The sequence below is a fragment of the Schistocerca americana genome, chromosome 11 (assembly GCF_021461395.2).
Source record: "Schistocerca americana isolate TAMUIC-IGC-003095 chromosome 11, iqSchAmer2.1, whole genome shotgun sequence".
NCBI lineage: Eukaryota > Metazoa > Arthropoda > Insecta > Orthoptera > Acrididae > Schistocerca > Schistocerca americana.
This window is the reverse complement of record NC_060129.1, coordinates 110,526,514-110,552,071: the sequence shown is the minus strand read 5'-3', so window position 1 is coordinate 110,552,071 and position 25,558 is coordinate 110,526,514. Positions and strand designations below refer to the sequence as shown.

Below are 25,558 nucleotides of genomic sequence, written 5' to 3'. Positions count from 1 at the left end.
AGATATGTTCAATACGTTGTGATCAAGAATAGTTTCTCGTGTCTATGTCAATAAAAACGAGAGTGGCATCCCAAATGAGTTATAGTTTATTCGTAGCAGCAGTCGATTGCGAAGTTAATTTCAGCCTCAAGAAAAACAATCCACGAGCTGCGTGCTGTTTTCTGCGCTGGGGACATCATCATCATGAAGACAGCAGGTCAGTGAAGTGTACAAGAACTTGTGTATTCCACACAGGGCAGTGGAAACAACTAGGCACCTCACGTGTACTGCATGCACAGTACAAATGTGCTCAGTGACACGTCATCTGCGGTAATGCAGAGGAGGTAAAGGAGGATGAAAGTATTAACACTATCTCACTTTTATTCCTTTTTTCTTGCCGTAACGGGCCAGGCGAGGCGTAAAGCTGCGTGTCGTGGAGTCAAGAGTACACGAGCGGGCCTTCGGATCTGAACGCCCACATCTATGACTTCCAGTTGAATTGTTCGCACGCTGTTGGTCCCGTCTTTGCAGGACCTTTTTCCGGCCGCAGCGATGTCGGAGATTTGATGTTCACCGGATTCACGATACTCACAGTACACTATGAAATGGTCACATGGGAAAATCCCCACTTCATCGCTACCTCGGAGATGCTGTCCCATCGCTCGTGGGCCGACTATAACACCACGTTCAAACTGACTTAAATCTTGATAACCTGCCACTGTAGCAGCAGTAACCGATCGGACAACTGCGCCAGACACTTGGTGTCTTATATAGGGGTTGTCGACCACAACACCGTATTCTGCCTGTTTACATACCTCTGTATTTGAATACACATGCCTATACCAGTATGTTTGACGCTTCAGTGTAAATCTGCAGTAATCGCTACTGGATATCTAATGATGAATAAATTCCAAAACTCGTCGTATGAGCAACTACACTCCTGGAAATGGAAAAAAGAACACATGGACACCGGTGTGTCAGACCCACCATACTTGCTCCGGACACTGCGAGAGGGCTGTACAAGCAATGATCACACGCACGGCACAGCGGACACACCAGGAACCGCGGTGTTGGCCGTCGAATGGCGCTAGCTGCGCAGCATTTGTGCACCGCCGCCGTCAGTGTCAGCCAGTTTGCCGTGGCATACGGAGCTCCATCGCAGTCTTTAACACTGGTAGCATGCCGCGACAGCGTGGACGTGAACCGTATGTGCAGTTGACGGACTTTGAGCGAGGGCGTATAGTGGGCATGCGGGAGGCCGGGTGGACGTACCGCCGAATTGCTCAACACGTGGGGCGTGAGGTCTCCACAGTACATCGATGTTGTCGCCAGTGGTCGGCGGAAGGTGCACGTGCCCGTCGACCTGGGACCGGACCGCAGCGACGCACGGATGCACGGCAAGACCGTAGGATCCTACGCAGTGCCGTAGGGGACCGCACCGCCACTTCCCAGCAAATTAGGGACACTGTTGCTCCTGGGGTATCGGCGAGGACCATTCGCAACCGTCTCCATGAAGCTGGGCTACGGTCCCGCACACCGTTAAGCCGTCTTCCGCTCACGCCCCAACATCGTGCAGCCCGCCTCCAGTGGTGTCGCGACAGGCGTGAATGGAGGGACGAATGGAGACGTGTCGTCTTCAGCGATGAGAGTCGCTTCTGCCTTGGTGCCAATGGTGGTCGTATGCGTGTTTGGCGCCGTGCAGGTGAGCGCCACAATCAGGACTGCATACGACCGAGGCACACAGGGCCAACACCCGGCATCATGGTGTGGGGAGCGATCTCCTACACTGGCCGTACACCACTGGTGATCGTCGAGGGGACACTGAATAGTGCACGGTACATCCAAACCGTCATCGAACCCATCGTTCTACCATTCCTAGACCGGCAAGGGAACTTGCTGTTCCAACAGGACAATGCACGTCCGCATGTATCCCGTGCCACCCAACGTGCTCTAGAAGGTGTAAGTCAACTACCCTGGCCAGCAAGATCTCCGGATCTGTCCCCCATTGAGCATCTTTGGGACTGGATGAAGCGTCGTCTCACGCGGTCTGCACGTCCAGCACGAACGCTGGTCCAACTGAGGCGCCAGGTGGAAATGGCATGGCAAGCCGTTCCACAGGACTACATCCAGCATCTCTACGATCGTCTCCATGGGAGAATAGCAGCCTGCATTGCTGCGAAAGGTGGATATACACTGTACTAGTGCCGACATTGTGCATGCTCTGTTGCCTGTGTCTATGTGCCTGTGGTTCTGTCAGTGTGATCATGTGATGTATCTGACCCCAGGAATGTATCAATAAAGTTTCCCCTTCCTGGGACAATGAATTCACGGTGTTCTTATTTCAATTTCCAGGAGTGTATGTCATTCCTTGCCTGATGTTTCACTTTTACCACTGCGATCCAGTGAAACTTATTGCAGCAATACTGATTATTATAATAATGGTTGCCATCCAGCTGCATGACTTTATGTAACATTTGTTGTTGTTGTTGTGGTCTTCAGTCCTGAGACTGGTTTGATGCAGCTCTCCATGCTACTCTATCCTGTGCAAGCTTTTTCATCTCCCAGTACCTACTGCAACCTACATCCTTCTGAATCTGCTTAGTGTATTCATCTCGTGGTCTCCCTCTACGATTTTTACCCTCCACGCTGCCCTCCAATACTAAATTGGTGATCCCTTGATGCCTCAGAACATGCCCTACCAACCGATCCCTTCTTCTGGTCAAGTTGTGAGACAAACTTCTCTTCTCCCCAATCCTATTCAATACTTCCTCATTAGTTACATGATCTACCCATCTAATCTTCAGCATTCTTCTGTAGCACCACATTTCGAAAGCTTCTATTCTCTTCTTGTCTAAACTATTTATCGTCCATGTTTCACTTCCATACATGGATACACTCCATACGAATACTTTCAGAAATGACTTCCTGACACTTAAATCAATACTGGATGTTAACAAATTTCTCTTCTTCAGAAACGCTTTCCTTGCCATTGCCAGTCTACATTTTATATCCTCTCTACTTCGACCATCATTAGTTATTTTGCTCCCCAAATAGCAAAACTCCTTTACTACTTTAAGTGCCTCATTTCCTAATCTAATTCCCTCAGCATCACCCGACTTAATTAGACTACATTCCATTATCCTTGTTTTGCTTTTGTTGATGTTCATCTTATATCCTCCTTTCAAGACACTGTCCATTCCATTCAACTGCTCTTCCAAGTCCTTTGCTGTCTCTGACAGAATTACAATGTCATCGGCGAACCTCAAAGTTTTTATTTCTTCTCCATGAATTTTAATACCTACATCCTAAAATAACATTTATGTTATTGAAAACAAAACGTTCTCGGAAAACCTTGGAACCTGTGGGACCGGTATGTTGCCACTATCAATGAGGGTAACAGGCAAAAATGGTGAAGGTCCTCTATTTCCGGATTAGGCGAACTGCCTATATCCATAATTAAGTTTGTATGGAGCAGTCAGTGCGCCACGCCTACCCCCGCCTGACCAATCTCTTACACAAATGATACAGGATTTGGGCTGGACATCATTATAAGAAAGGCGTTTTTCGTTGTGACGGAATCCTCTCACGGAATTCCGATCACCAATTTTCTCCTCCGAATGCGAAAATGTTTTGTTGACACCGACCTACATAGGGAGGAACGATCACCACGATAAAATAAGGGAAATCAGAGCTGGTACGGAAAGATATAGGTGTTCGTTCTTTCCATTGTAGCAACAACTGCGCCAGATACTTGTTGTATCGTGTAGGCGATGCAGACCGCAGCGCCGTATTCTCCCCGTTTATACACACTACTGGCCATTAAGATTGCTACACCACGAAGATGTGCTACAGATGCTAAATTTAACCGACAGGAAAAAGATGTGTGAATGCTTTGAAAAGCTAATAATTTGCATATCACAGCAAGGTTGGCGCCGGTGGCGACACCAACAACGTGCTGACATGAGGAACCTTTCCAACCGATTTCTCATACACAAACAGCAGTTGACCGGCGTTGCCTGGTGAAACGTTGTTGTGATGCCTCGTGTAAGGAGGAGAAATGCGTACCATCACGTTGCCGACTTTGATAAAGGTCGGATTGTAGCCTATCGCGATTGTGGTTCATCGTATCGCGACGTTGCTGCTCGCGGTGGTCGAAATCCAATGACTGTTGGCAGAATATGGAATCGGTGGGTTCGGGAGGGTAATACGGAACGCCGTGCTGGATGCCAACGGCCTCGTATCACTAGCAGTCGAGGTGACAGGCATCTTATCCGCACGGCTGTAACGGATCGTGCTGCCACGTCTCGATCCCTGAGTCAAAAGAAGGGGACCTTTGCAAGACAACAACCATCTGCACGAACAGTTCGACGACGTTTGCAGCAGCGTGGACTATCAGCTCGGAGACCGTGGCTGCGGTTACCTTTGACGCTGCATCACAGACAGGACTGCCTGCAATGGTGTACTCGACGACGAACCTGGGAGCACGAATGGCAAAACGTCATTTTTTCAGATGAATCCAGGTTCTGTTTACAGCATCACGATGGTCGCATCCGTGTTTGGCGACATCGCGGTGAACGCGCATTGGAAGCGTCTATTTGTCATCGCCACACTGGAATATCACCCGGCGTGATGGTATGGGGTGCCATTGGTTATACGTCTCGCTCACCTCTTGTTCGCATTGACGGCACGTTGAACAGTCGACGTTACATTTCAGATGTGTTACGACCCGTGGTTCTACCCTCCACTCGATACCTGTGAAACCCTACATTTCAGCAGGATAATGCACGACCGCGGTCCTGTACGGGCCTTTCTGGATTCAGAAAATGTTCGACTGCTGCACTGGCCAGCACATTCTCCAGATCTCTCACCAATTGAAAACGTCTGGTCAATTATGGCCGAGCAACTGGCTCGTCACAATACGCCAGTCACTACTCTTGATGAACTGTGGTATCGTGTTGAAGCTGCACGGGCAGCTGTAGCTGTACACGCCATCCGAGCTCTGTTTGACTCAATGCCCAGGCGTATGAAGGTGGTTGTTCTGGGTACTGATTTCTCAGGATCTATGGACCCAAATTGCATGAAAATGTAATCACATGTCAGTTCTAGTATAATATATTTGTCCAATGAATACCCGTTTATCATCTGCATTTCTTCTTGGTGTAGCAATTTTAATGGCCAGTAGTGTATGTATTTGAACACGCATACCTATACCAGTTTCTTTGGTGCTTCAATGTACGTACTCCACAAGCCACCGTACAGAGCGTGACGGAGTGTACATCGCACCTGTATTATCGATTTTCTGTCCTGTTTTATTCGTGTATACTGGGAGCTGAAAACGTCTGCCACTATACCTCTGTACGCGTCCTGCACTCTCTTAATGTATTCTCACGATCCTTGCGTAACGTATACAATGGCGACAGCATAATGATCGAATAGTGGCCTTCATGCGCAGATTCTCTAAACTTACCAAACTTGGTTTATTCAAAATGTTCAAATGTGTGTGAAATCTTATGGGACTTAACTGCTAAGCCATCAGTCCCTAAGCTTACGCACTACTTAACCTTAATTATCCCAAGGACAAATACACAGACACCCATGCCCGAGGGAACACTCGAACCTCCACCGGGATCAGCCCCACAGACCATGACTGGAGCGCCTTAGACCGCATAGAGGTTTATCAGAACAGTAATTCATCAATTTTTCAAAGGGGATGTTTCAATCTGTATACTGAAATTTCCGGCCCATGCGCCTATATTAGTATGTTGATAGAGAATGAAAAGTTTAGCGGAAAATACGAATAAAAGGAGAGTGGCATCTAACCGTATAGAACGCTCATGCGACCCATTCTTGGATACGGCTGAGCTGTTTGGGATGCGCACCAAATCGGACTAAATAAAGCATGACATCGAATCAATTCAGAGGATGTCTGCTAGATTTGTTAGGGGTTGGTTCAATGAACACTTGCGTATTACGGAGATGCTTCGTGAGCTGAAATGGAAATACCTGGAGGGAAGACGAAGTTCTTTTCGAGAAACACTACTGAGAAAATTTAGAGAACCGGTATTTGAAGCTGACTGCCCTACGATTCTACTGCCGCGAACATACATTGCGCGTAAGGAGCGCGAAGAAAAGATAAGAGAAATTAGAGCTCATACGGAGCCATAGACAGCCGCTTTCCCTAGCTCTGTTTGGGAGCGGAACGGGAAATGAAATCCCTAATAGTGGTAAAAAGTACTCTCCGCCATGCACTATACGGTGGTCTGCGGTGTACGTATGCGGATGTAGATGTTGATTTGAAGAACAAAAATTTGAAAGAAAGGAAATCATGACAATCCAGAATGTACAGAAGCGTAAGGAAACGCACTGCATACTGTTTAAAAAAGACTGTGAAACACAGAAGAATGAAAATAAGAAAGATTAAAGTGCAGGTCAATCGAGAATGTACAGAAGCGCAAAGGACGGGCTGCAAACTGTTTTAAAAGGTTGTGAAATATTAAAGTCGTACTGCACACAGCTGTGTTTAATCGTAACCCGACTCGTATTAGATTCTTCGGGGGTCTGCAATTATTGGACTGTCGACACAAAGTGCCTTTAAAGGCGGGAGTGGTGAAAGGGGCGGGTGGAAGACGGGGGGGGGGGGGGGGGTACAAACGATGGGGTATTTCGAAACTGGGTCGGGCAGCGGTGCGTTTTTGTGACCTGGAAACAGAATTAGAGGCATGACATAGGGCGCTGGTGGGGTGCGCGTGTGTGTATATATCTGTTTAGCTGTGTGGAGAGGGTGGGGGCAGGGTGAGAGGGGAAGGGCAGACTGGAGGAGGGGTGGGGATAGAGCTGTGGCGGTCAAATGGCGCCTGCTTTCCTCCCTGTTATCTCGCCAATCCCCTTTGCTCGTGTATTCGCCTGTTTGTCCTCGGCCATTGTACTGAAATTACAGGTTCGGCGTGTGCGTCGTGTATCAGTCGGTCCGTTTGCTTCACAGGAAATCTTTCACAGGTCTTTTCGCTCTCTCTCTCTCTCTCTCTCTCTCTCTCTCTCTCTCTCCCTCTGTGTGTGTGTGTGTGTGTGTGTGTGTGTGTGTGTGTGTTCGTGTTTGTTTCCGTCCCTTTGATGCCGGAGCCGCCTCCTTTTAAATTAGGCCATTTTTCTAACGAGCTCTGTGGGGCCGGCCTTGTGATCGACATCCCCTTCCGCGGATTTCTTTGATTCGCTTTTAAACGAATGAAAATAAAAGACGCGCCACTGCGGTACAAACAAACTGAGGGGTCGGGGAGAGTGGTGCTAGGGGCGGGAACAGGTTTAGGGGGAGGGGGGGGCAAAGTTCTGATAAAAGTCGGCAGCGCCTCCGACTTCGCCAGTCCCTTCACCTGTGTGACAGTGCGGCGCGCAAAGCCACGTGCAGTTGTTGCAGTTGTGCAGTTGCACGTAAGCGACAAAACCCGTTCTCCCTCGGGAGATTGTACAGCGTCTCTGGTGCTTTCAGCAGCAGCGGTCCCGAGAAGCACTCAACGTCTCATCTAAAGGGTGTTACAAAAAGGTACGGCCAAACTTTCAGGAAACATTCCTCACACACAAAGAAAGAAAAGATGTTATGTGGACATGTGTCCGGAAACGCTCACTGTCCATGTTAGAGCTCATTTTATTACTTCTCTTCAAATCACATTAATCATGGAATGGAAACACACAGCAACAGAACGTACCAGGGTGACTTCAAACACTTTGTTACAGGAAATGTTCAAAATGTCCTCCGTTAGCGTGGATACAGCCCTGGAGAATGGCGTATTGTATCACAGCCGTCCAAAATACGAGCACGAAGAGTCTCTACATTTGGTACCGGGGTTGCGTAGACGAGAGCTTTCAAATGCTCCCATAAATGAAAGTCAAGAGGGTTGAGGTCAGGAGAGCGTGGAGGCCACGGAATTGGTCCGCCTCTACCAATCCGTCGGTCACCGAATCTGTTGTTGAGAAGCGTACGAACACTTCGACTGAAATGTGCAGGAGCTCCATCGTACATTAACCAAATGTTGTGTCGTATTTGTAAAGGCACAGGTAGAGTATCCCGTATGAAATCATAATAACGTGCTCCATTGAGCGTAGGTGGAAGAACATGGGACCCAATCAAGACAACAATGCCTGCCCAAATGTTCACAGAAAATCTGTGTTGATGACGTGATTGCACAATTGCGTGCGGATTCTCGTCGGCCCACACATGTTGATTGTGAAAATTTACAATTTGATCACGTTGGAATGAAGCCACATCCGTAAAGAGAACATTTGCACTGAAATGAGGATTGACATATTGTTGGATGAACCATTCGCAGAAGTGTACCCGTGGAGGCCAATCAGCTGTTGATAGTGCCTGCAGATGCTGTACACGGTACGGAAACAACTGGTTCTCCCGTAGCACTCCCCATACAGTGACGTGGTCAACGTTACCTTGTACAGCAGCAACTTCTCTGACGCTGACATTAGGGTTATCGTCAACTGCACGAAGAATTGCCTCGTCCATTGCAGGTGTCCTCGTCGTTCTAGGTCTTCCCCAGTCGCGAGTCATAGGCCAGAATGTTCCGTGCGCGGCTTTTATTTATTAATGTCGCTGTTCATCAGTACCGTAGCGCGACCCCTAGGTTTGGTTGCCAGGCTGTAATATGGGTCTGAGATGGCGAGGCAAACCATTGTGAATGGGAAATAAAAGTTCATGTAAAGTAAGACCTAGTTTAAAATGTCTATGTTCGCGCGCCATATTAAAACAGTTCTTCATTAGAAAACCTAAAACTGGGAAGACCATTAAGATGGCATATTATTTTGGGGCATGTTACGTGCGTAAACTGTACATAGACTACGACGAAAACAACGGCGCATGTAACGTGTACCCAATAGCGTTATGCGAGTAGAACTCATCTTTCAAATACACAGAAAAAAATCGCAACACCAAAAACTAATTAATGAGGAGTAATGAAACTTCTGGAATAAATTTACTGAGGAGGTGTTGAATACGACTGGGGAGAAGAGAAGTTTGTGGCACAACTTGTCTAGAAGAAGGGATCGGTTGGTGGGACATGTTCTGAGGCATCAAGGGATCACCAATTTAGTATTGGAGGGCAGCGTGGAGGGTAAAAATCGTAGAGGGAGACCAAGAGATGAGTACACTAAGCAGATTCAGAAGGATGTAGGTTGCAGTAAGTACTGGGAGATGAAGAAGCTTGCACAGGATAGATTAGCATGGAGAGCTGCATCAAACCAGTCTCAGGACTGAAGACCACAACAACAACAACAATCACACGACTATACCATTGGTGGTCATTGCGACTCCTCAGGAAGACCAGCGGACACGTTTCTTGATTGATGTTCTTGTTCAGTTGTGAGTCTCTTCGGCACTATTTTGGCACACACCTTTGGCATGTGCAAAACTCCCGGAAATAAATGTACAAGCGAAGTGTTTACGTTTTGCGCGTCAACCATCAGCCTCCTTGTTAAACATCGTTCTGATTCCGCAAGAGCAGCCGGTCGGGGTGGCCGTGCGGTTCTAGGCGCTTCAGTCTGGAACCGCGTGACCGCTACGGTCGCAGGGTCGAATCCTTCCTCGGGCATGGATATGTGTGATGTCCTCAGGTGAGTTAGGTTTTAAGTAGTTCTAATTTAGGGGACTGATGACCTGAGGAGTCCCATAGTGCTCAGAGCCATTTGAATCATGTTCTGAAGTCCCCGGCTAGTTTCCAGTTCCGCGGCGACGGACGGCAGATCGCTGTCGCGCTGTTTCACGCTCTCCGCCCGCGCCCTTTGTCCGCCATTTAGCTCAAACTCGCTTCCCGCACAGCTTCCGACCGCTCTTCACAAACCGCCTGTGTTTGTATTTCCGCACACGAGTGTCACACAGTAACACAGAACACCACAGTGGAGCTCACCTGGTACGCAATGTAGAGGGAACTGCTGGGCAATTCATCCGGGTAACAGAACAACAGTGTTGGACGGTCACTAAGCTGCGCAGAGCACGCAACTAAAACTACACTCGGTTCATCATAAGAGGAAACTTGATGTACACAAACACAAACGCGACGATTTGTCAGCAGCCGTAGCACACGTACACTGGTGCTGTTACGCTATTGCAAGTAGGTCCTACTTAAATATTAGATAACATATTACTAAGTTACATTAAATGAAACTTTAAGATAGTCTAATATATTCAGCCATCAACGTGTTTGTTAATCATGCTTTAGCTGTGTAGCTTTTATTTAACAAACCATGTACAGCAAAGCATCTGCATCGTTGTGCTGTCAGTAACCAGCTGTTAATGTCGTAGTTGTTGTGGTCTTCAGTCCAAAGACTCTATCCTGTACATACCTCTTCATCTCCCAGTGCCTACTGCAGCCTACAACCTTCTGAATCTGTTGAGTGTATTCATCTCTTGGTCTCCCTCTACGATTTTTACCCTCCACGCTGCCCTCCAGTACTAAATTGGTGATCCCTCGATGCCTCAGAACATGTCCTACCAACCGATCCCTTCTTCTAGTCAAGTTGTGCCACAAACTCCTCTTCTCCCCAATTCTATTCAGTACCTCCTCGCCGGCCGCGGTGGTCTCGCGGTTCTAGGCGCGCAGTCCGGAACCGCGCGACTGCTACGGTCGCAGGTTCGAATCCTGCCTCGGCCATGGATGTGTGTGATGTCCTTAGGTTAGTTAGGTTTAAGTAGTTCTAAGTTCTAGGGGACTGATGACCACAGCTGATAGATCCCATAGTGCTCAGAGCCATTTAAACCAGTACCCCCTCATTAGTTACCTGATCTACCCATCTAATCTTCAGCATTCTTCTGTAGCACCACGTTTAGAAAGCTTCTATTCTCTTCTTGTCCAAATTATCTATCGTCCATGTTTCACTTCCACACATGGCTACACTCCATACAAATACTTTCAGAAACGACTTTCTGACACTTACATCTAAACTCGACGTTAATAAATTTCTCTTCTTCAGAAACGCTTTCCTTGCCATTGCCAGTCTACATTTTATATCCTCTCTACTTCGACCATCATCAGTTATTTTGCTCCCCAGATAGCAAAACTCCTTTACTACTTTACTACTTTACCCGATTTAATTCGACTACATTCCATTATCCTCGTTTTGCTTTTGTTGATGTTCATCTTATACTCTCCTTTCAAGACACTGTCCATTCCGTTCAACTGCTCTTCCAAGTCCTTTGCTGACTCTGACAGAATTACAATGCCATCGATGAACTTCAAAGTTTTTATTTCTTCTCTATCGATTTCAATTCCTACTCCAATTTTTTCTTTTGTTTCCTTTACTGCCTGCTCAATATAAAGACTGAATAACATCGGGGAGAGGCTGCAACCCTGTCTCACTCCCTTCCCAACCACTGCTTCCCTTTCATGTCCCTCGACTCTTATAACTGCCATCTGGTTTCTGTACAAAGTGTAAATAGCCTTTCGCTCCCTGTATTTGATGCCTGATACCTTCAAAATTTGGAAGACTATTCCAGTAAACATTGTAAAACGATTTCCCTAAGTCTACAACTGCTATAAATGTAGATTTGCGTTACCTTAATCTTTCTTCTAAGATAAATCCTAGTGTCAGTACTGCCTTACGTGTTCATACATTTCTACGGAATCCAAACCGATCTTCCCCGGGCTCGGCTTCTACCAGTTTTTCTATTCCTCTCTATAGAATTCGTGTTGGTATTTTGCAACCGTGACTTATTAAAATGATAGTTTGGTAATGCTCTCACCTGTCAGTACCAGCTTTGTTTGGGATTGGAATTATTATATTCTTCTTGAAGACTCAGGGTATTCCGCTTCTTTCATAAATCTTGCTCACCAGACGCAAGACTTTTGTCGTGGCTGGCTCTCCCAAGCCAGCTCTAATCGAATGTTGTCTACTCCCGGGCCTTGTTTCGACTTAGGTCTTTCAGTGCCCTGTCAAACTCTTCACGCAGTATCTTATCTCCCCTTTCATCTTCATCTACATCCTCTTCCATTTCCATAATATTGCCCCCAATTACATCTCCCTTGTATAGCCCCTCTATATCGTTCCTTTACGTTTCTGCTTTTCCTTCTTCGCTTAGGACTGGTGGTTGTCTTTCCTCCAAAGGTCTCTTTAATTTTTCTGTAGACGCTATATATCTTATTCCTATTGATATATGCTTCTACATCCTTACTTTTGTGCTCCAGCTATTCCTTCTTAGCCATTTTGCACCTCTTGTCGATCTCATTTTTTAAATCTTTGTATTCCCTTTCTCCTACTTCATTTATTGCATTTTTATATTTTCTCATTTCATAGATTAAATTCAATATCTCTTGTGTAACCCAAGGATTTCTATTACCCCTCGTCTTTTTGCCTACTTGATCCTCTGCTGCCTTCACTATTTCATCTCTCAAAGCTACCCATTCTTCTTCTACTGTATTCTTTTCCCTTGTTCTTTTCTATTGTTCCCTAATGCTCCCCTGAAACCCTCTACAGCGTCTCGTTGTTTCACTTTATCCAGGTCCCACCCATTTAAATTCCTGCCTTTTTGCAGTTTCTTCAGCTTTAATCTACAGTTCATAACCAACAGATAGTCGTCAGAGTCAACATCTGCCCCTGGAAATGTCTTACAATTTAAAACCTGGTTCCTAAATCTCTGTCTTACCATTATATAATCTACATGAAACCTTCCAGTGTCTCCAGGCCTTTTCCACGAATGCAACTTCTTTTATGATTCCTAAACCAAGTATTAGCTGTGAATGGATTGCGCTCTGTGCAACATTCCACCACGCGGCTTCCTCTTTCATTTCTTACCCCATTCCACATTGACCTACTACGTTTCCTTCTCTTCCTTTTCCTACTATCGAATTCCAGTCACCTATGACTATTGAATTTTCATCTCCCTTAGCTATCTGAATAATTTCTTTTAGCGCATCATACATTTTCTCAATTTTCTGCTCATCTGCGGAGGTAGTTATCTTATAAACTTGTGCTACTGTGGTGGGTGTGGAATTAATGACTATCTTGGCTATACCAATGCGTTCACTATGCTGTTGATAGTAGCTTATCCGCGTTCCTATTTTCTGATTCAGTATTAAACCCACTCCTGCACTGCACCTGTATGACTTTGTATTTAGAACCCTGTATTCACCAGAATAGAAGTCCTGTTCTTCCTTCCAGTTAACTTCACTAATTCGCACCATATCTAACTTTAAGCTATCCACTTCCCTTTTTCTGTTAATACGCAGTATGAAAATGGCTGAGGCTCCTTCCTTTTCCGTAGTGAAACACGTGTTGCTGTTGTTAACGTTTTCCAGAAATTTACAGAAAAATCGGATTTGATGTTTTCCGAGGGGCTGTATTTGACACAGTGAGAGTCAAAAGTACATTAGAGTTATAGACGAATCGGCAGCGTAGTATATCGTATAATCTAGTGCAGTTCAAGGATCGCTGATTCCAATTTCGGCTTCGTCATCCCATTTTTTTTTTTTTTTCGTTCAATCTGAAATACCTACATCTCGTAACTGTAAAATTCATCACCATTTCTTATAGATAATGCGAGTCTTCTTGTTTCTAATTATACATTGCACGCGAAATGCAGGTATGGCCTCAAGACATACCTCCAGGGTATGAAACGGGTCTAAGGCGCTGCAGTCATGGTTTGTGCGGCTGGTCCCAGAGGAGGTTCGAGTCCTCCCTCCGGCATGGGTGTGTGTGTTTGTCCTTAGGATAATTTAGGTAAGCTTAGGGACTGATGACTTTACCATTCAAGTCCCATAAGATTTCACACGCATTTTTATGAAATGGGTCGTCATACAGTGAAAACATAATAAATACCTATGGCGCATTTGGGCTTCCACTCAATTTCAATATCGACTATTTTACGATGTCTGATTTTAAATTGTTTGATTGTCCTCCGAATTATGGACAAATTTTTTTAGTTGTAGTTGCACAGCCTACAGGTTATTTGTAGTGTCCTAGATGAGTCGGACTTACGGAGGGAAGCAAATAATTTTTTTCAAATCTGGAACAGTATTTCTTCTTTATACAGCCAAGGACATACCAGCGCCCCCCCCCCCCCCGCCCCCCCTAGATTAAGACTTCTAAACTTTCTGAAGCTTCGTCACGTGTGTTTCCGTGTTCGTAGGCGTCATTTAAGGAGGTACATCGAACTGTGGGTATGAATCATCAGTACCAAAAACTAAAGAGGGATCGTTAGTGTGGTTGTAAGTGGTATATAGTCGGTCATATTGGTATTGGTCTTGCCATACGAACGAATTAGTTCTAAACGATATATTCAAAGTAGTGCTTGGTCAGTGTCGAAGGTGTGTGTATCCAATGCCAGTTCACGAGTTAAAGATTCGCAAACAGTTCAGTTACTTAAAAGAGAATGCTTCCACAAAGTCATATTTCTCTTTTACTCCGCAATTTTTCTCTTTAAAACTTGGAGGGCCCAACGGTACCGACCGGTCGCCGCGTCATCCTCAGACCACAGGCGTCACTGGATGCGGATATGGAGGATCATCTGGTCAGCACACCGCTCTCCCGTCTGTAAGTCAGTTTACGAGACCGGAGCCGCTACTTCTCAGTCAAGTAGCTCCTCAGTTTGCCTCACAACGGCTGAGTACACCCCCCTTGCCAACATTGCTCGGCAGACCGGATGGTCACCCATCCAAGTGCTAGCCCAGCCCGACAGCGCTTAACTTCGGTGATCTGACCACTGCGGCAATTTTTTCTTCTTTGCGGAATGTAAAAGACGGAGAGCCGTTCTCACTTAGGTAGCTCGCTTTCATTCATTTCGCGGCCTCTGACCCGAAAGGAGGACGATATTAGTGTTTAACTTTCCGTCGATAACGAGGTCATTAGAGACGGAGCACAAGCTCGGATTAGGGAAGGATAGGGAAGGAAATCGGCCGTCCCCTTTCAAAGGAACCATCGCGGCATTTGCCTGAAACGATTTAGGGAAATCACGGAAAACCTAAATCAGGACGGCCGGAGACGGGTTCGAACCGTCGTCCTCCCGAATGCGAATCCAGTGTGCTAACCACTGCACCAGCTCGCTCGGTCTGACCCGAAAGTGTACTGCCACAAATATTGCTCCGCAATACTGCAATAGCTGCCGGACACGTTGCTGTAATTCGTATGTAACCTTTACGGCCCATATAAACACCTAGTTCTGGGAAAGACACCTCCCTGGTATTTACGGGACCTGAAGGCAGCCGGGGTTACGCCCCCTCCAGACGCCTCCAATTGGCCGGCGAGAGAGTGGGAGGCAGCAGGTGGTTTCCCGGCGGAGCTCAACTAGCGGACAACTCGGACAGAGTTGGCTCGGCTCGCGACTTGCTGCGCCCAAGTTCTCCATTTAAAGGAAATGGCGGCCGCTCAATTACCTCATAAAGCTAGCGCGGGGGAGGGGGTGGCGCGAAGTGCTCTGCAGGCACACAGGAACGCCAAGTGGCTGCTGCGCTTCCCATAGCCAACGGAGTCAGCTTGCAGCAACGACTTGTCAACGTTGAACAAGCCGTGCATTGTAAACTTCTAATTTCAGTCGATAGCCCACTCCCGTTTCACATTACACAGTGTGTACTCGAATGATAACAAAACCAACAGCTGTACTGGAATCCAACGTCGTTTATTCCCTTTGTAACACATTCCACCAGTTTCGACACCATGGTTTCATCTTCAGGCTTCGAGCGTAACCTGCCACAGAGGGAAGTGGCGCAGTAGTTAGCACACTGGACTCGCATTCGGGGCCGGCCGCTGTGGCCGACGGTTCTAGGCGCTTCAGTCTGGAACCGCGCGACTGCTACGGTCACAGGTTCGAGTCCTACCTCGGGCATGGATGTGTGTGTCCTTAGGGTTAGTTAGGTTTAAGTAGTTCTAAGTTCTAGGGGACTGATGACCTCAGAAGTTAGCCATTTGAACCATTGAGTTAGGTTTAAGTAGTTCTAAGTTCTAGGGGATTGATGACCTCAGAAGTTAAGTCCCATAGTGCTGAGAGCCATTTGAACCATTTTCGCATTCGGGAGGACGACGGTTCAAACCCGCTTCCAACAAGCCTGATTCGGGTTTTCCGTGATTTCCCTAAAACGTTTCAGGCAAATTCCGGGCTGGTTCCTTCCCTAACCCGATGGGACCGATGACCTCGCTGTTTGTCCCCTCCCCCAAATCAGCCACTCAAACGTAACCTGCGATTCACAACAATAATGACAAAAACTAACGAACTCTTCAACTGGGAACAGTTATAATGTGCCACAACAGAGCCGTATGCAGTGGAGCCAAAATTGACTAGCATCCAGTAAACGGGCAGCACGTGTTACAAAGAATAAACGACGTTGATATTTCAATACAATGGCTGGCTCTGAGCACTATGGGACTTAACTGCTGAGGTCATCAGTCCCACAGAACTTAGAACTACTTAAACCTAACTCACCTAAGGACATCACACACATCCATGCCCGAGGCAGGATTAGAACCTGCGACCGTAGCGGTCGCGCGGTTCCAGACTGTAGCGCCTAGAATGGTCTCACTTTCCTTGACAGACTACCAGACTGGCTGGTTGGCCGAATTGGGTGGAGGAGTGGGGGGGGGGGGGGGTGGGGGGGGGTGGAGGGGACGAAACAGCGAGGTCGTCGCCCCATTGGATTAGGGAAGGAAGTTGGCCGTGCCCTTTCAAAGGAACCGTCAAAGCGATTGCCTGAAGCGATTTAGGGAAATCACGGTATACTAAATCAGAATGGCCGGAAGCGGGTTTGAACCATCGTCCTCCCGAATGCGTGTCCAGTGTGCCAACCACTGCGCCACCACACTCGGTGGACTTAACAGAGAGTGGTCGGCATATGACGTAAGAGTAATTTTATTTCCTGAACGGTTCAAGGTATCGAAAATACTTTTTCAAAAATAAAAACCCGCCTTGCAACCCTGTAATTGAGATACATTCTATGGAACTGGAAGTCTTCAAACATGCGCTGTGCGAAAAAGGAAACTGGTCTGCAAAATATTTATAACAGCGACTTTGTAAGCGCCGGAGGACTTGCATTGAGTGTCGGGGAGATTATGTTGAAAAGTGGTACAGCTTTGTACCACTTCGGCACAATAAATAATATTTGAAAAAATATTTAAGGTTTTCATTTGACTCACCCTCGTATAAGTACATAGAGCTGTTTATTTCTACAATGGTTTACATCAGTTTACAGCTTGAACATTTAGCTATTTTCCGACATAATCACCATTTCTGTCGACGCATTTTTGTAGACGCAGTGGCAATTTTTTGTAAGCTCATGTCATACCAGCTCGCCGCCATGCTGTTCAGAAAGTTATGAACCTCTTCTTTCACCTCGACATCGGAGCTGAATTGCTGGGACCACAATTAACGCTGACAGGTACTGTGAGGCTCTGAAAAAAGTTAAACGGGCAATTCAGAACCGGAGAAACGTTGAGCGAGGGCGTACACATTCTCCATGACAACGCTCGCCCACACATCGCTCGGCAAACCGTTGCTCTCCTGCAACAGTTTCAGTGGAACATAATCACCCACCCACCCTACGGTCCTGACTTGGCGCCCAGTGACTATCACCTGTTCCCTAGGCTAAAAGAACATTCGGCCGGAAAGCGATTCAGCTCCGACGACGAGGTGAAAGAAGAGGTTCATAACTTTCTGAACAGCATGGCGGTGAGCTGGTATGACATGGGCATACAAAAACTGCCACAGCGTCTACAAAAATGCATCGACAGAAATGGTGATTATGTCGAAAAATAGCTAAATGTTCAAGCTGTAAACTGATGTAAACCATTGTAGAAATAAACAGCTCTATGAATGAGCCGTGGCGCTCGTTACTGGCGCGCCAGTCTCTTGGATGTCCATTATCGATCCGTCGATGTTTCTTATCTTTGCTTGCCTTGTTGTTTTCCGCATTCGCGGAGCGAGGGGCAGTTGACGTTTGCTCGGGCTGCCTGCTGAGACGCCGCGAGGTACGAGTGTGGGAAGCAACCACGTATATGTTGAAAGGTGGCTACACTGAGCCACTGCGCCAGAGATTGCGCAAAAGAGTATTATTCAGCCGCCTCCACTGGCAGTGCTTGGGGAAAACTCGTAGTAGTCAGTGCTTGTTGAGATGTGCTAGTGAAAAGTGCTGGTCGAGATGTCGTAGTGAAGAGTGCTTGCTGAGATGTGATACTGAGAGTTCTTATTGAGATGTAGTAGTAGCAAGTCGGTGTGGAGATATATTATAATGATTAGAGTGCTTTTCGTCAATATGTGAAGGTAAAAGAAAAAAATTTTTCCTTTTCTTTTTATTATCTCAATGTCTTAAATAATGCGTCATTACAGGTTCAGTCAACAAAGCATCTGGCGTATGTTCTTGTATTAGAGTGTAATTCTGGTTTTCTTGCGCAATTATAGTATTTCTAATTTTTTTTATCACGTCGGTATAAATGATATTTGAAATTTCTTGTCTTATTGAAGGAGAACCGTGCCAGATGTGTACGTTGAGTCACACTCCCACACACAGAACAGTTACATTTGTGCTTTGGTTTAGTAGGTTTTATAGTTGCTGGGGACTTAATTAATTAACTGTGTTAACGGAAATTTTCTTTCATTCTTTGTTGTTGTTCTATGCAGTCAGATTGCGTACTAAAACTAGTCAGGGCCAACCGTTTACGAGTCACAGCGTAATCGGACATACGGCTACCAAAATTAAAAATTATTTTCAAATTTAATAATAATTAAGCCCCCATGCAATGTGGAGTGTGTTGTACGCGGTCTGCCTGTTCAGGACGGAGGATATGTGTTGGCTGCCTGCCTGTCTGCTCTCCTGATTTTGCTCGCCGTGCCTTGCGACCGCCTAGCTTGGGTTGCTGCCTGGTGTATCCTACACGAGCCATACCGGACGTCCAGCAGAAGTTAAGCTGCCTTGTGTTTCTTTTAAAGAAAAGGAGCAAATGTGTAAGACCCTTTGTAACCAATGTTGGTGGCCTCTTATGTGTGGCCTTAGCGTTTACACTGCCTTTGGGGAGAGCTAATTCTTTTAAATTTAAATAGTTGGGCTTCCCTGTCCTTTATAATCTTTTGGGGGTTTTATTTGAATTTTCTCTTTGGGGTTCCATCCTTGTGCTTGATTAAGTGTTTACTTGTATAGCGGGAAGTGAATCATGGTTACAACTCGGAGAAGGTGGCCCGCATCTCGTGGTCGTGCGGTAGCGTTCTCGCTTCCCACGCCCGGGTTCCCGGGTTCGATTCCCGGCTGGGTCAAGGATTTTCTCTGCCTCGTGATGGCTGGGTGTTGTGTGATGTCCTTAGGTTAGTTAGGTTTAAGTAGTTCTAAGTTCTAGGGGACTGATGACCATAGATGTTCGGAGAAGGTGTTTGATGTTACTGCCGCCTCCGGCCTTCGTCTTTTCACATAAGTGTTGTCATCCCTTCGAGCGACCTGATGTCACTCCTCGTTAATTAATGCTGGTTTATGTGTACTTGATTCTGAATTGGCCAATTGAATTAATATTTTGGAGCGCAGTATAGCAGTAAGGCAACCTCACTGTATACCACAAAATGGTTCAAATGGCTCTGAGCACTATGGGACTTAACATCTAAGGTCATCAGTCCCCTAGAACTTAGAACTACTTAAACCTAACTGACCTAAGGACATCACACACATCCATGCCCGAGGCAGGATTCGAACCTGCGACCGTAGCGGTCGCGCGGTTCCAGACTGAAGCGCTTAGAACCGCTCGGCCGCTCCGGCCGGCTTGTATACCACCTTGTGCCCCAGTCTAGTACCTTAGTTTTCGGTGGTACGAGTTAGCTCCACTACCGCTTTTACTGATGTGCTCCCTTCAAAATCTTGTCTTGTATAAGTTTGCCCCATGTGTGTCTGGGAACACAGAGATGAGCTGTAGTGTGACTTCAGTGCTAGTCAGTTAGTGGAATCTACATTTTGGCTCGGCTTCCACTGAAGAGTTTGAGTGGAGCGTAGTGTGTTTGATTTGTTATTCATTTAATTACTGTGTTTATTTAATGGGGAGCAAGTCATTTAAAGACTGTTGGTATTAACTGCCCCAGTTGCGGGGTGTTACTAATTCGTTCCAAATGGCCTATTACTTATTCAATGGCAAGGCTGTCGATTAGTTGGTTACTGTGAGTACGAATTCACGCTATTTATTTGTTGCCGAAATTGTTAAAGTGTCTGTGTTGTGATCCAATCACTAGCTACGTGTTTGAGCTAAATTGATCTGAACCTTACATTGCCTCCTTAAAATTTGTTGCCAGCAGAAACCCTTAAGACAACTAAGTTTTGTCACTGGTTATATTAACCTTTACTGGGATCAATATTTCATGTAGTTAAATTTTGTCTTAAAATGTGTATTTCTCTGATGTAATAAACAAGTGATAAAAGAAAAAAGCAAAGGGCCTGGTCCTTCCTATTGTGTCCGGTTTGTAACACGTATCAATGAACTTATAAACAAATAGACCTTACTCTTGGGATTAGGCTGGCAGTAGAAGGGCAGTAGGCCTTACCTTGAGCGGCATGTCGGTCCACTTCTCCTTCCTGTCCTTGTAGCGCGACTCGAAGTTGGCGTCCCAGTACTCGCGGCTCTTCATCCAGTACGGCTGCAACACACAAAACAACGGGCGCTGTAGCACACCAAACACGTACAAGCACACGACAAACAGGGCGAAGCAAGCACGCGTGCTGCGGCAATAACACCTAAGATTCTATCGTATCGCAAAAAGTGAATGATTACCTACCACCCCGTTTTCGTGTTACACTCAAGCGCGAAAGAAGCAGCTGTAAGCATGCGTATTGCAATACACAGATATGTAATAAGGCAGAATACAGCGCTACCGTGGGCATCGTCTGTATGAGACAACAAGTGTGTGGCGCAGTTGTTAGATCGGTTACTGCTGCTACAATGGCAGGTTATCAAGATTTAAGTGAGTTTGAACGTGGTGTTGCAGTCGGCGTACGAGCGATGGGACACAGCATCTCCGAGGTAGCGATGGAGTGGGGATTTTTCCTTACGACCATTTCACGAGTGTACCGTGAATATCAGGAATCCGGTAAAACATCAAATCTCCGACATCGCTGCGGTTGCAAAAAGATCCTGCAAGAATAGGACCAACGAAGACTGAAGAGAATCGTTCAACATGACACAAGTGTGGTGTCACCGCCAGACACCACACTTGCTAGGTGGTAGCTTAAATCGGCTGCGGTCCATTTAGTACATGTCGGACCCGCATGTCGCCACTGTGTGATCGCAGACCGAGCGCCACCACAAGGCAGGTCTCGAGATACGGAATAGCACTCGCCCAGTTGTACGACGACTTTGCTAGCGACTACACTGACGAAGCCTTTCTCTCATTTGCCGAGAGACAGTTAGAATAGCCTTCAGCTAAGCCCATGGCTACGACCTAGCAAGGCGCCATTAGCCTTACATAGCTTGAGAGTTATCGTATGAAATGTCTCATCAAGAAGAATGATGTATACAACAAGAATTAAAAGTTAAGTATTTGAGGAGCTGCATACTTTTCTTATTAGCATTCACTACTTATCCTGTTCCAGAATTCACGCCCGTCTGCGTTAGATAGCGTGCATTTCGGCCTCCTATATCTACAAGGTGTTGGCACATTTACCAACACATCAACAAGTGCAACCCTTCAACAAATTGCTGCAGATTTCAGTACTGGGCCATCAGCAAGTGTCAGCTTGCGAACCACTCTAAGAAACTTCATCGATATGGGCTTTCGGAGGCGAAGGCCCACTCGTGTACCCTTGATGACTGCACGACACAAAGCTTTAAGCATCGCCTGAGTCCATCAACACCGACATTGGACTGTTGATGACCGGAAACACGTTCCCTGGTCGAAAGAGTCTCGTTTCAGATTGTGTCGAGCGGATGGACGTGTACCGGTATGGAGAAAACCTCATGAATCTATGGACTGTTCAAGCTCGTGGAGACTCTGTAATGGTGTGGGGTGTGTGCAGTTGGAGTGATATGGAACCCCTGATACGTCTGGATACGACTCTGACAGGTGGCACTTACGTGAGCATCGTGTCTGATCGCCTGCACCCATTCGTGTCCATTGTGCATTCCAATGGACTTGGGCAATTCCAGCAAGACAATCTGATACGGCATAAGACCAGAATTGTTACAGAGTGGCTCCAGGAACATTCTTCTGAGTTTAAGCACTTCCGACGGGCACAAAACTCCCCAGACATGAACATTAATGAGCATATCTGGAATCCCTTGGAACGTGCTGTTCAGAAGAGATCCCCACCCCCTCGTACTCTTACGGATTTATGGACAGCCGTGCAGGATTCATGGTGTCAGTTCCCTCCAGCACTACTTTAGACATTAGTCGAGTGCAAGCCACGCCGTGTTGCAGCACTTCTGCATGCTTGCTGGAGCCGTACACGATATTAGTCAGGTATACCAGGTTCTTTGGCTCTTGAGTGTATTTATTTACCGTCATTTACAAATTGGCTCTGAGCACTATGAGACTAAACATCTGAGGTCATCAGTCCCGAATAACTCACTACTTAAACGTAACTAACCTAAGGACATCACACACAACCATGCCCAAGGCAGGATTCGAACCTGCGACCGTAGCGGAAACGATCTAACAACTGCGCCAGACACTTGTTGTCTCATACAGGCGATGCAGACCGCAGCGCCGTATTCTGCCCGTTTATACACACTACTGGCCATTATGATTGCTACACCACGAAGATGTGCTACAGACGCGAAATTTAACCGACACGAAGACGATGCTGTGATACGCAAATGATTAGCTTTTCAGAGCATTCACACAAGGTTGGCGCCGGTGGCGACACCTACAACGTACTGACATGAGGAAAGTTTCCGACCGATTTCTCATACACAAAAAGCAGTTGACCGACGTTGCCTGGTGAAACGTTGTTGTGATGCCTCGTCTAAGAAGGGGAAATGCGTACCATCACGTTTCAGACTTTGAGAAAGGTCGGATTGTAGCCTATCGCGATTGCGGTTTATCGTATCGCGACATTGCTGCTCGCGAAGGTCGAGATCCAATGACTCTTAACAGAATATGGAATCGGTGGGATCAGGAGGGTAATACGGAACGCCGTGCTCGATCACAACGACCTCGTACCACTAGCAGTCGAGATGACAGGCATCTCATCCGCACGGCTGTAACGGGTCGTGCAGCTACATCTCGAACGCTGAGTCAACAGATGGGGACGTTTGCAAGACAACACCCATCTGCACGAACAGTTCGACGACGTTTGCAGCAGCACGGACTATCAGCTCGGAGACCGTGGCTGCGGTTACCCTTGACGCTGCATCACAGACTGGAGCGCCTGTGGTGGTGTACTCGACGACAAACCTGGGCGCACGAAAGGCAAAACGTCATTTTTTCGTGTGAATCCAGGTTCTGTTTACAGCATCACGATGGCCCCATCAATGTTTGCCGACATCGCAGTGAACGCACATTGGAAGCGTGTATTCGTCATCGCCATACTGGCGTATCACCCGGCGTGATGGTGTGGGGTGCCATCGGTTACATGTCTCGGTCACCTCTTGCTCGCATTGACGGCACTTTGAACAGTGGACGTTACATTTCAGATGTGTTACGACCTGTGGCTCTACCCTTCATTCGATCCCTGCGAAACCCTACATTTCAGCAGGATAATGCACGACCGCATGTTGCGGGTCCTGTACGGGCCTTTCTGGATACAGAAAATGTTCGACTGCTGCCCTGGCCAGCACATTCTTCAGATGTGTCACCAATTGAAAACGTCTGGTCAATGGTGGCCGAGCAACTGGCTCGTCACAATACGCCAGTCACTACTCTTGATGAACTGTGGTATCGTGTTGAAGCTGCATGGGCAGCTGTACCTGTACATGCCATCCAAGCTCTGTTTGACTCCATGCCCAGGCGTATCAAGGCCGTTATTAGGACCAGAGGTGGTTGTTCTGGGTACTGATTTCTCAGGATCTATGCACCCAAATTACGTCAAAATGTAATGACATGTCATTTGTAGTATAATATATTTCTCCAATGAATACCCGTTTATCATCTGCATTTCTTCTTTTTATGGCCAGTAGTGTATGTACCAAACTATTTTCTCGAACGTCCCTCCCTTGTTCAACCGATTCTGGAGGACTGCACATCAGTGTAGCATCCGTGCCTAGCAGCAGCAACAGAAGAAATGGAGAAGATACAACGAAGAGCGCCGCCTTTCTTCACGGGATCGTTCAGTGTGTGTGAGAGCGTTACGAAGATGCTCGACAAGCTCCAGAGGCAGATGCTACAACAGAGTACGTTCCCGGAAGGGTGGGTCAACGTATTGCTTCCTGTCACGCTTGTCTCACGAAACCAACACGTCGAGAAAAATCGGAGAAATTAAATCTTATACCTAGCCTACACCGAGCTCCTGCAGTATGACGTACAAATTTGGATAAATGCTCTGTCCACTAATGTATGTTTGTTTTCTTATTTCTTGTACACTTAGCACAGATGTCTTCTCAAACCTGTGAATAACGCCGTATGGTATGTGCCACCCCTCCCCATGTAGGGACTATGAGATTAATTAAAATAAGCATAAAACAACGAACCCGAAGAATCGCCCCTGCGCCTAATTTCTTCCACGTAGAAATTTATGGATTTCCACAGTTGGTATGAAATGTTTAACTGTGCGTGCATGCGTGAGCTCAGCCCACAATTTAGTTAAGTGTGTCTGCTGCGTGCAGCACGTTTAGCATCCGTGTCCGAGGGAATTCACGTGTTCGGACTGAGGTCAGCTAGGCAACAGGCAAATTAATAGCCTGCTATTCCTCGTGTGAGCAGTACTTTGTGTTCAAATGTCGGGCTTTATTCCAGTCGTGCGTTGCGGTTTCTGTCGTGTAATCGCTATTGTCAACGGCCTGACCTATGTTGCTACAGCGGCCATTATAATAAACCCCAGGGATGATTTAACTTTGCCCCCTTTGCAGTTCCTTTTTTCGTCCGTCCGGGGTACAAAATTTGGAAGTATTATTACAAAATAATGTGGTGCTACAGAAGAATGCTGAAGATAAGGAGGGTAGATCACGTAACTAATGAGGAGGTATTGAATAGGATTGGGGAGAAGAGAAGTTTGTGGCACAACTTGACTAGAAGAAGGGATCGGTTGGTAGGACATGTTCTGAGGCATCAAGAGATCACCAATTTAGTATTGGAGGGCAACGTGGAGGGTAAAAATCGTACGGGGAGACCAAGAGATGAATACACCAAGCAGATTCAGAAGGATGTAGGTTGCAGTAGGTACTGGGAGATGAGGAAGCTTGCACAGGATGGAGTAGCATGGAGGGCTGCATCAAACCAGTCTCAGGAACGAAGACCACAACAACAAACATTACAAAATCCATGTTATTTGATATTCAGGGAAGCTATTTCACTTTTGCCTATTGAAAAATGCTTGCCCACAACGCTTGGTTTATTATCACGAAACATACTCCTCATCTACCCACAAACAAACTCATATGTGACACATGTTTAGAAGACTGAAAACAACTTCAAAACATTGTTCATTCATGGCCTTCAAGTTATTTATAGTAGTGTATGTGTTTGGGAATCTTATAACGGAAGAAT

At 46.5% G+C, this 25,558-nt stretch overlaps 1 protein-coding gene across 1 annotated transcript in view; it reads right to left on the bottom strand.

Annotated features, from left to right (window-relative positions):
- Window positions 1–25,558, bottom strand: part of LOC124554176 (alpha-mannosidase 2) — a 792,511-nt gene that overhangs the window by 576,744 nt on the left and 190,209 nt on the right. The window contains exon 2 of the mRNA XM_047128249.1: window positions 20,465–20,557. Within this exon, the coding sequence (XP_046984205.1) occupies window positions 20,465–20,548 (84 nt within the window). The 5' untranslated portion in view covers window positions 20,549–20,557. The remainder of the gene's footprint in view (window positions 1–20,464; window positions 20,558–25,558) is intronic.